The 12756-nt window shown below is 32.5% G+C and overlaps 1 protein-coding gene across 3 annotated transcripts; it reads right to left on the bottom strand.

Annotated features, from left to right (window-relative positions):
• Positions 1–457: 457 nt before the first annotated feature.
• On the bottom strand, positions 458–8856 carry LOC111043641. 3 transcript variants are annotated; one of them, XM_022328636.2, is made up of 4 exons: positions 8387–8856; positions 5688–5782; positions 3898–4004; positions 458–654 (listed from the first exon to the last, which is right to left on the bottom strand). In XM_022328636.2, exons 2-4 carry the CDS (start codon positions 5779–5781, stop codon positions 541–543), a joined length of 315 nt encoding a protein of 104 aa, XP_022184328.1. In that variant the 5' UTR covers position 5782; positions 8387–8856; the 3' UTR covers positions 458–540. The 3 variants fall into 3 exon arrangements, with proteins under 3 accessions (XP_022184328.1, XP_022184329.1, XP_039300245.1); XM_022328637.2 differs by lacking the exon at positions 8387–8856 and adding an exon at positions 8102–8257; XM_039444311.1 differs by lacking the exons at positions 458–654; positions 8387–8856 and adding an exon at positions 1883–1931 and having other exon boundaries at positions 5688–7635.
• Positions 8857–12756: the final 3900 nt, after the last annotated feature.

Genomic DNA, 12756 nt, shown 5'->3' with positions numbered 1-12756 from the left:
TGAAACTTTACACAATTTAGTCGTTATTTTATTTTGTGTTCAACTTAAGTGTTTTTGGGAAATTTAATTTAAACGTGGACTACGACGAGGCCCCGTTTCGGAAAGCCAGTTTTCTGACTCCAGCTGTTTAAAGTCTAGAACTTAGCTAAATCCCGAGCTCGGAAACCGTCCCTTAAAATATTTTTATGGTAAACTTCATTCGCATTGAACTGGCAAAAACCCATGCACAATTCTGGGTGATTCACAACCGGACAAAGATAATTCAAGAAACATAAATTCGGGTTGACCGTCACCTTTTCAAGTAATTCATCTAGCACTTCAATCTCAAGGGTTTACTATAAAATGAGGATTATTGACATATCGGAGATGTTATCAATTGACTTATTATAGCATGGTGATCCAAGTCTGAGCAGAAGTAATCTATGATGCAGCCTGGTGTATAGACTAGATTTTTTTTAAGATTTCGTCTTGGAGACTCCAGGAGGGAGTATAAGACAAGTCATTCTTATGAATACTCAAATTCCATACAGTACAGAACAGTCAAAGTGTATAAATCACCAATCCATACGGAATAGTCAAGTGAAATAGATGGTGATGTTCTTGGTTGTGTGGTATAATAGCAAGTTCCGTTGAAGCGGCGACAAACCAGTTCAACTGAAACAGGAGAAAAAAGCGATCAGAAACAACAGCAAAATACCAAGGAATAATAAGCTTTTAATGAAATTTGTTATTACTTCATTACAAGGCATGTAAGTGCTGAAATTATTAAACATTGAATATGAAAAATATTCAATAAATGAATATTTCTTGTAACCGGTGGAGGGTTTTATCATAGCCACCTCTAATACAAGGCCCCGGCCTTGCAACGTCGCAGCGTAGGCCTAGAATCTAATACATGATTGGTGAAAAAGATCAGCTGGTATTTTAAAAATCTTTTTACCAATCATGTATTAGATTCTAGGCCTACACTGCGACGTTGCAATATAGTAGGCCGGGGCCTTGTATTACAGGTGGCTATGGTTATTTATAAGCCTCTTCAACTCACACCGTACATAAAATTATGTAGCTGAGAATCTCTCTATACGATGACTTAGTTAATTTTCCAAAATATGTAATATATAAAAATGCATGTGGTTCGATAGACATTATACTACTGCTGTGCGAGGTATATCGAGGGGGTGTTTCTTCTCTTCAATAATATTTTCTAAAATTATACTGCTATGAAATCTCTTTTGATTGGTTTAGGAGCTTATAGTGACAAATGCACAGATTATTATCATTATTCAATTGTCACCTAGTTAAGCAACTAGCAACTACGAGCCAGGAACTTCAATGAAAAATATTCATAAAATTCGACTTCAGGCTTATTAAACTAATCAAAACTAATAAATAGAATCATGTCACATTTGAAATTTTCAAACAAAACAAAGTTATTCAGCAATCAATTCAGGTAAAGAAGGCATATTCAATTTTTAATTTCAATACTTGGGAACTTGCTAACTTGCTGCAACTATTGTAGGTTGGGCCTCGGTCATTCTATGAAACTGAATTTTGAGCTATAAGCTTATAAGAAAACAACAAGAGTTTGGCACTCACCATTTTAACAATTTAAACTTGGACTCTTCAGAGACACTCACATACGATTTAAGAAAACTCACTATACTTGAGCTCACACGCACAAATTATTTCCTGATTCTTCTCTTACTAACTCTATAAAATTTGATTTCCTATTTATATAGATAAAAATTACTGATAACTGAAATTTGTCAATTAGTCCCTCTGGATGGGAAATTGACCCATTCAGAGGACCGAGGCTCGCACACCGTTACACGATGTTTTCCGGTAACGTCTCAATTAGGACTGTGGCCTTTTCACTGAAAATATTCCCCTTCCACTAGCGTTGAGCATAACTTTCAGTGGAAAAGCCAAAGCTGCAAAAAGGTCAACGTTCGTAAAATTCCCAAATAAAGAAGCTTTTTCGACATGAAATTGAAATTGTATTTGAAAAATGCACGAAAATTGCTTTAATTTCGACAACTAAGCAACAAGTTAGCAAATTCAATAAAAACATGGTCAATTTTCACACTAAAAACTCAAGGTTCAACATAAGGTAAAAATCAAAGTTCATTCAGTTCAATAACCTGCAAAAGAATATAAGATACACAGAAAAAATAACTACAATATCCACTCAATATCACACTATTACATTTCAAACAATATGAGTATGAAATATTCACAATACAGACAATTAAAACTTACAAAACTACAATATGAGATATCCAAAAACTGTATAAAGATTTCCCTTTTGACACTGCCAACTGAATGAAATTTTGTGAGTCGTGATTACAGTAGGAAAGAAATAATTCTTGTTAGGATGTAGTAAGCTTAATGAGCTCACCCATCATCTCTCGTTCATCACTGCTCATATATTTTCTATGATATTCACAACCATTCTATAGTGAGGTCCACGTTATAATGGCAGTGGAGAAAGATAGCAAAACAACGTTGCCGATCCTCTGTCTTGTCAATGCCTTCTATAGACGGTAGCTAATACAGGTTTATTGATATAATATTTAACTTATTTCTTGTTTGAAATAATCAATTTTATTTTATTAAGCACGAAATTATATTTTCCAATAATTTCATACTGAATTGTAATGATGAAGATGAAATATTTTGTTAATTTATTATTAATTCTACATTGTTAAAAGACGATCTGGCAACAGAGTAAAGCGAGAAAGAGATAGCGCTATTTGCTTTATTGAATGATAGACAAGGATAGCAATACCATTGCTAATCAAACACTGCCATTATAACGTGGACCTCACTATAGGAAGTTGTATGGTCGCTGAAGAGAATGGATTATTATTGTTTGTAAGCAGGATTATACCAGGGTCATCTTTTTCAACCTCCGATCTCATATCATAAGACACAGACAAGCGATAGGGGGGCAACTTTCACAGAGCTCAACAGTTAAATATCATTCCCACCAAACGCCCTGTGATCCATGCGGCCAGAACGTAAATTTTTGTCAAGTTATAGAAACATGGCCGCCTAACTTGAGTCTGCTGCCAAGTGCTAGTTACGTAGCGTTATTAGTTTTTGCAAGCAAAATGCAAAAGTTCAGCATAAATCTGAAAATTATTTTAATAATGTGTGGTTACCGGAAATCAGATGCATTTGAGTACCAAGTACTAAATGAAGTAACGTGAGTAATCAAAGTATCGTTTCTATTGAATACGTTAAGTAGTGAGGGATAATGACTGCATCAAGTAGATGCTTAATACCAACATAACAATATCACTGAAGAGAGAAAGAAACCGAGGATTAACGTGCCGTTCGTAAGATTTGGAGCCAAGCCATATGAGGCGTTTTTCAGACGAGTCGACAGGGCAGGAAGCTCTCAGATTGACTGATTGGGTAGGCGTTCCGGAATCAGCTGATAATTAGCCAATCGGTGAGCTTCCTGCCCTGCCGACTCGTCTGAAAAACGCCTCATGTGGCTTGGCCCTTGGATCGTATGGATATATTGGAATATTACGCTAAGGAAGCGGACCTCAAACATAAATTCGGCAGACATCTCTAAAAACATATGAGTAAATTTGTAAATTCTCATTTGAATAAGCTTGAGATAATATGTCAGCAACAGACTAAAATTTTTTAAAATAGTTTTTTAAACAGACTATGTCTAAAACCCCAACAAACCGACACTGTTGGAGTTTTGATGGAACATGTGTGACAAGCTCATGTGAGCATCATCTGTGCTCTAATTTAGATTGACCAATAATTGATGATTGAACAATCTATAAATTTGATGATTGAACAATCTATAAATTTGATGATTGAACTAATTTATAAATTTGATGGGCAAAAATATGTATTCAGTCCAACGCTCACCTTCAAGCTTAGTATTGATAGAAAATCCAAATCGAGCACTGGAGGAGCATCTACTATTTCAAGATAGAGCCTGCCATAAGCATGAATATCAAGATTATCAATCCATTCTGAAAAAAGAGTTATACAGCATGGGTTAAATTGTGTTTTGTTAAGGAAATTCAATCTAATTATTATTCTTGTAGATCCATCTATTCAGTGCGCTCCTTAATTAATGAATTATAAAAGTGTATGAACTGTCAAAAGTGAGGAAATTGTCATGATGAGCAACGAACTCCAATTTCAGGAAACAGTTTGGAAATCTGTCAATGGCTTATTTGTAAACGTAGAGCATTTTAATGGAAATGTACAGATGCAAATGAACCTATGAATTAAATAAATATAAAGAATATATTATTAATATGGTAATATTATATAATATACAATATCATATAGTAATATGATCGATATTAGTAGTCACTAATAGGCCTACTATATATCGGCCTGTCTCCCAAGATTTTTCTTAATTGAGATTTTGATTGGTTGCCTTTCAGGGATTTGATGTACTCTGGCAATTTATTGAAAAATATGACACCTTTAATAAATTAACCATTCTCTGTTAGTTTCTTATTTACCCTTATCCTGTGATAAAATTTAGAGTTTCTACTGTTCTTGCTATGTAGCCTATGTCACTTGAAGCAGTCAATTTATGTGAATTTATGTGAATTTTTGTGGATGAAGATTATGGTTTTATATATGTAGAGAGCATAAACTGTCAATATTTTATAGTTTTGAAATGTAGTTCTACAAGAGTCTCTATATCCTAGTCTAAAAATATATCTCAATATTCTTTTTTGAACGGGAAAAGGTCTATTCATGTATTTATTGGCAGCTCCTCCCCATATTATACCATAGGCTAGATGAGAGTACATGATTCCATAATAAATCAGAAGAAGCCGATCTTCAGTTAAATATTTGGAAAGCTTTTTGAGAATGTAGGAATTTCTATTTATTTTATTTGTGATGTAATTGATATGATCTTCCCGGGTCAGTTTTTCAACAATGTAAATACCAAGAAAATTCAACTTTTTCCTTACTTCTAGTGGTTCATATCTACGAGAGCAGTTTGGATCCAGTGAAAATTGATGTAAAAATCTGGTGTCGCGCACTCACACAACTTTTCTTTGCTGTTATGAAAATTATTGATCACCTGACGCTAGTGTTCACGCGCATCTCAAGTCTATTATCCAAAGATCTGAGCCAGCTGGTGACAGGACAATAACGCTGGAGACACACGAGGTCTGCTATCTCTTCATAGTGAATGATTTAATAGAATCAACAGTGGCCAACAGTTTGCAATTGAATAATAACATTTTCTTGAATTTCAAGCTTATTTTCAATTTTAGGTGAACATTTTACTGAACATTAATTGTAGAGATTTTCATGCTCAATCTTTTCCACTTATTTTGTGTTTAAATTGTATCTGAAGCCTGATTATTGGGAATCTAAAATCAAACTTTGCATAGATGGGGCGGAGCTTTTGAAATTTCTACAGATGTGGGACTTGTGGCAGTTGATAGAGCTTATCGATGACTATTTTAGGTATAAATTTGATTGTGAAAAACCCTGTTTTTGACAACATTTTCGCCATTTTAGCCGCCATCATAAATTGCAGTTGATCGAAATTGTTCGAGTCGGATCCTTATTGTTTAAGGACCTTGTTATAACCTACACTGTATCTTATAATATTCAACGTGACATTTGCCGCTTGCGTTATATGGTAATTTTTAATGAAAAAGAAATTAGACCTTTACCTTCGATCTTGTTATGGGTGAATCGAGCATCTGCACTAGATGCAACGCCAACTCTTTCACGATGGAACTCAGCCGGAATATTCTTGCACTTCATTCTATAAAGAAGAATAATTCAAGTTTAGAAGTTGTTAATCAGTTGGTTTCTACAATTGTTCACTAAAGGCGTAATCCCTTAGCGATGGCTCTAGCCGCGCAGAGGAGAAAAGTTGTTGGGAATAGCACTTTGGGAAGTAAATTGAAATAAAATGATTTTATATACCGTACACAATTTAACTTAGGCTATGCGTTAAATAATATCAAAATCAAATCATTTATTGTCACACAACATTAAAATGTTACAACAACGTCATTAATAACACAGAAACATCAGTTTAAAAATCTATTACAAAGAAATCTTCAACTTTCATTGACTAATACTTTTTTAAATATTTACAGTAACTATTAAAGCTCATTCTTTTGATATTTTCAGGCAAAGAGTTATAAAGTTTTATTGACATGTATTGCCAGTTTTTTTGGGAACTTGTACACTGGCAATACTCGACTCTTATATTATTCCTATTTCTAGTGTTATGTTGGTGTATACTAGAGTTAACATCATATTGATTTTCAGTTTTCTTCACTGAAATCAAGCATGGCAATACACACAAAGATGGCAGAGTTAATAGTCCGAGTTTAATAAATAATAATTTGCATGGATTACGAGGAGCCTTGCGGTAAATTATTCTCACTGCTTTCTTTTGACGTTTAAACAAGATGTCTGTAGTTGAGCCATTTCCCCACAGCTGGATTCCATATAGCATAAGGCTATGAATAAAGGCAAACTAAACACTCATTAAAACAGACATATCTACAATATTACATAATCTACGTAAAAGGAAGATGCCCTTGTTGATTTTTTTATAAATATATGTTAGCCTATATGACATTAAGTCAGGTTAGTATCAATTCTCACGCCAAGAAACTTAGGCTTAATTGAGTTTATGTCATTAATTTTTCTGTCAAAGCTCAAAGTTATATCCTCTGTTTTTGTGGAATTAATGCTCAGATTGTTTGCTGCACACCAATCTTCAATTTTAGAGGTATTATTCAATGTGTTAGAATACAAATGATCCTTATTCTTATTAGCCACTTTCAAACCTAAGTCATCTGCAAACAAATACGAAGCACTATCGTCATTACAAGAATCAATAATATTAGGCAAATCATTAATATAAACAATGAATAACAGTGAACCAAGAATGGAACCTTGTGGCACACCGTATTTGACTATTCCACCTCTATAATACTCGCCAATTTTTTAAAACATACTGTACGGTACTCTTTTTGTAAGATAGGAATAAATAAGGTCAACAGCCAATTGATTCAACACGTAATAAGATAGTTTATGACATAATATAGTATGAGTAATATAATAAACAACAATTTTGGTGTAGTGCACTATATTTATGGGCTTCTGACAATTAAGTTAGTTAGGTTTGGTATGGGTTGTGTAGGTTATTAAAATCCATACAGTACCGTACTGATCAATGTTTATCACAAAAGTCGATGTAGCCTATATTATTTTACTCCCACAGGTTGCAGTGTATGAGCTTTTCTAGAAGTGATGTGAATTTTAAATTAGTATGAACAAACCAGATATTTAATGATCTTTCCAAGCGATCAATTGATTACTGTAGATTCATAAATTTGGAAAAAGGTGCACCGTATTTTATTGCCATTTGAAAAGATATTCATCTGAAAAAGAACTACCTATTTAAATCATGAAGATTTATTGACAGACACCCATATAGGGCACTTTTTTAGAAATTTCAAGCAATAGGAAGTTTATAATTGAGCAGGATATAGGCCTAGTTTACTAAAGCACAGTTCCAAGTAGAATTTAGTTATGTTACTCTTTATGCTCAAGTTACCTACTCTTGTAAAAATATTTGTTGTACGGTATGGAGTTGACTTGACTTGAATTTCATATCAATTGTTTGTTTTATTCTGATTTGTATATTCAGATTAATGATTTACCTAGTGTATAAATTAAAATGGACATACCTAACCTACATAATATTTGGACAATTCAAGACAAAATTAGGAAATTGAAGAAGTTTTAGGCAATAGCCTGTTTTTTCTCCACCAACTATTGTATTGTTTGCTCTATCCAATAAATGAATAAGAGTTTTAAATAGATTAGCATCCTTGCACTCTAATCCTAACCTACAAATTTGACTAACCTTTCATTTAGGCCTACTTTAAATGGTTTTTGTATATTATTATAAAAAATCACATCATTTCTATTCTTTACTTTTACTACTCTATTGAAATATTTTGTCTTCTGAATAAAAACCTGAATAAATGTTACATTTTATGGCCAACATTGGAGTCTTTCACCAAATCTCTATAGGTTACGTGATTTCAATAGTTACCTAACTGAAAGCTTCAGTTGTGAATTGTAATCCTTGCTGTCCAATTTCTACAAAATTTAATTGCTGGCACAATTTAAATAGGCTTAATTGAATCACGCAACATAAAAAATTGAGCTTATTAGATAAACTTTAGCTTTACTGTATTTGTATTATACACTAGCCTACCTTTAAAAAATACATTTAAGAAAGAATAAGTGTAAAAATAAATACATCAAATCTCAACAGACTGCATAAACTATAAACATTCTATTATAGAAAATTAAAAAAAAAACAAACTAGTTTTACCTTTAAGAACCGGCTAGTATAAACAGCAATATTTGCAAAAAGATAGTTCTACATTCACTTTTAAATATTTTAGATAAGAAACTCAATTATCACATTCAAAAAACACTCAACAGTATACTAAATAAAATTACATTTTCATCTCATAATAAGGTCTTAACAAAACATAAGACTGGAAGGTGTAGATCAGTTAGTAAAGCTTGTATAATAATTTATTCAAATCAAATCAAAACAGTACTTTTATAGTAATTTAAAAATGGAACAGGTACTACATTCTGTAACAGAGTATTAGAACAGTTTATTAACCTCCTTGGAACAGTTAACAGTATGATCGAGACGGCAATGACAAAATCATATAAAAATATAATGGTTAATATTTTGACGGTTGAATAAATTTATTTGAATGGACAAAATAAATTGAAGATGAATGATTGATTATGCTAAGGATTTTGATATGAAATTTTTACAATGTGACACCAAAGTTCACCATCGAATCTCGCTACAATCTCGCTCACAAAATCAGAATTATTCGGACGTCGGATACGTGACAAGTGAAATGTATTATTGAATAACAAATATAGAAAATTTCATTTGAAAAGATGTTGATAATTGATTGATTGTTTTCTATTTATTATTCTACTAAAATCTTTGTTTATTATATTATCGCATGTTCATTTAGTAGGTTGGCCACACTTCCATAGATGTGACACGTGACTTGACAAACCACTCTCTGTCTCAGACAGCACCATATCGCGCATGCGTTTGCAACGGGTTTTTCCCGTTCCATTCAGTCATATCTTTGAAAGTAACGTTCTTTGTGATGATGGTTACCGAGCACTGTAACTGGAGCCAATCGTCATTCTATTATTTGATGAAGATATTATTATCCAATGATGATTTATCATTAAATTCAATATAATAATCAATATATTATCATTTTATTTGATAAAAGGAAGGGTACTTTTGAAAAATATAATTAATAAAATATAACAGTTGTTATTTAACTGATGTTAAAAAACACTATAACCAAGTCAGCATATTGTCATTTCAAAACAAAAACCGAAACCTCAACCTCCCCTTTTACATTTAAAACATCAATAAACATAACTATTTGAAAAACCTTCAATCCCTCCCAGCATATTGCAATTTCAAAGCAAAATCCAAACCTATCTTTCCACCTTTGGAATATCAAAAAGCATAATTCTACCTGGACCCTAGCCCTTTCTAGCAAATTGCAATTTTAAAGCAAAAACCTAACCTAACCTCATGGAACTGAATATAATCCAAAAAAACCTAACCACTAACCCCTAACCCCTTCACATTTAATAATTTAGATTTAAAAGCAGAATCCTAACCCCCAACCTATCCTTTCACATTTGACACATCAAAAAACATAACTCCAACTGCACCCTAGCTCCTTCTAGCATATTGCAATTTCAAAGCAAAAACCTAACACATTATTAAATATAACCTAAATAAAACCTAACCTCTAACCCTTTCACATTAAATACTTTAGATTTATTCGTCATCTTTAGAACAAAACATAAACATGTGGTTCATTTCATGAACATGTTCACAAACATGTGGTTCATTTCATGAACATGTTCACAAACATGTGGTTCAAAGCAAAATCCTAACCCCCTAGCCTATCCTTTTACCTTTGAAACATCAAAAAATATAACTCTACCTAGACCCTAGCCCCTTCTAGCATATTGCAATTTCAAAGCAAAAACCTAACCTATTTTAATAAAACATTATTAAATATAACTAAAACTAACCCCTAACTCTTTCACATTTGTTGAACGATAGACAAGGATAGCAACACCATTGCAAATCGTTCTTTACCATTATAACGTGGACCTCACTATAGATACTCAAAGAATACTTTTGAATAACTATGTTATAACTGTGACTGTTGCTGGCCGTTACTCTGTTTCTGAGACAAAGAGTCGATGGTTTGTCGAGGCTATGTCGTGTCGATGCTGTGGTTTGTCGGAGCTATGGTAGGTAACCGTGTCGAGGCTGTGGTGGCCAGTGAACTCTAAACTAACTGGAATGGACTAGCAACACAAAAAAAGTGAGGCAGCTGGTAAAGATAGGCAACCCGCATTGCTGTGGGATTCGTTCATTTTGTTACGCATTGGCTCTTATGGGAGAATGCATTGCACAGTCTCAATTTCTATTTTATTTCTATATTGTATGTCTTATTCCACGGAAGCGTTATTTTTCCTTCATTAAACAGTTCATTGTTAACTTTTTGAGAGCAAAAATAATGAAATAGGTTGAATATTAATAAAGAAAAGAATTTTTTTATTGTGACTGTAGTAGTTTTAGTATTGTCAACTTTTCACAAGCATGGGAATAACTTTGGGCCAGATTTAAGAGAAGCGTATTATTTATTTTTATTTATTCAACAAGGACAAATATAACTGTCATGAAATGATTGGGAATGAAAAAACAGGCTCATAGTCCAATCTCATATTTTTCGCAATAAAAGTAGGTAAATAAAATAAATTATGATGATTCAATAACACAGGATTATTAAATTATGTAATGAAAGCAATATACTAGGTATTCTGATAACATTTCAAATCAGTGTGGGAGTTTCAGAAATGATGCAAAGAAATCTATGAAGAAACATTATATCAATTGTATTATAATTATGACCATATGATAAGCAAACAGTAAAATATGCTAAATAATAATTATTTATAATTATAAATTATATAAACAATAATACACATATAATTATACACATAAAATTATTTTATAATTGTAAATTGAACAATTATTAAATTTATTTGAAATGGGAAAATTTCAAAAATTAATTACAATTCAGCTGATAGCAATATCATATTTTTCAAAATAGAAGTAGGTACCTAAAATAAATTATGTCATCTCATGATGATAACACAGAATTATTAATCATTATTGTAAAGCTTTGTTTACACAAAATTTATTAAATGTTTATTTTTCCGTACTTATAGATTCTATTAGATTATAGTATTATACTATTAGATTCTATTAGTATTATATGCTGCTACTTACACTAAATTTATATTATACATTATACATAAAATGTATGATACGTCTACCTACATAATATACCATATACAAATTATGATAAATATACTATATTTATTATTATGCTGATGCTTAACACCAAATTTATATCCATAAATTACATCATACATAGAATGTGTGATAGAATGAATGATAGTCTTTGTAGGGAAACATTCACAATTTCTGCATCAGATATTATTTATTCTTTTTACTTTCCTTGCCCTACTACCATAGGTAAGGAAAGTATTGCTTTCCAAAAAAATTAAGGTACCCCAATTTCAAGTTTTCTATACGTTTCAAGGTCCCCTGAGTCCAAAAACATAATTTTTGGGTATTGGTCTGTGTGTGTGTATGTGTGAGTGTGTGTATGTGTGTGTGTGTGTGTATGTGTGTGTGTGTGTGTATGTCTGTGAACACGATAACTCCATTCCTAATTAACCGATCGACTTGAAATTTTCAACTTAAGGTCCTTATACCATGAGGACCCGACAATAAGAAATTCAATAAAATTCAATTCAAGATGGCGGAAAAAATGGCGGATAATTACTAAAAGACCATGTTTTTCACGTTTTTCTCGAAAATGACTCTAACGATTTTTTTCAAATTAATATCATTGATAGCTATTTATAAGTCCTATCAACTGGCATGAGTCTCATTTCAGGGAAAATTTCAGGAGCTCCGTAATATTCTTGAGAAAAATGGCGGATAATGACTGAAAAACCATGTTTTTCATGGTTTTCTCAAAAACGGCTGCAACGATTTTCTTCAAATTTATACCATGGATAGCTATTCATAAGCCCTATCAACTGGCATGAGTCTCATTCCTGAGGAAATTCCATGAGCTCCGTAATATTCTTGAGAAAAATGGCGGATAATGACTAAAAAACCATGTTTTCACGGTTTTCTCGAAAACGGTTTCAACGATTTTCTTCAAATTTATACCATGGATAGCTATTCATAAGCTCTATCAAATAACATGAGTTTTTTTCCTGGGAAAATTGCAGGATCTCTGTAATATTCTTGAGAAAAATGGCGTGGTAAATAATTACTAAAAAACCATGTTTTTCATGATTTTCTCAAAAATAACTTGACCGATTTTTTTCAATTTCATACCCTGGATAGTTATTTATCAGCTCTAACAACTGGCATGAGTCTCCTTTCTGGGAACCAAATGGGGGGTCCACCCCATCCTTGGGAAATGGACTTAGTAACCTCCTTCTCGTGCATGAGGTAGGTAGGTAGCGCAGTTCATAAAAAGAACACTTAGTCGAGATATTTCATCTGTAGAACAGCTGTTTCGACGACTTTAA

This window comes from Nilaparvata lugens, unplaced genomic scaffold, assembly GCF_014356525.2.
Source record: "Nilaparvata lugens isolate BPH unplaced genomic scaffold, ASM1435652v1 scaffold4221, whole genome shotgun sequence".
NCBI classification, from domain to species: Eukaryota; Metazoa; Arthropoda; class Insecta; order Hemiptera; family Delphacidae; genus Nilaparvata; species Nilaparvata lugens.
This window is presented reverse-complemented; position numbering and strand designations above follow the sequence as displayed.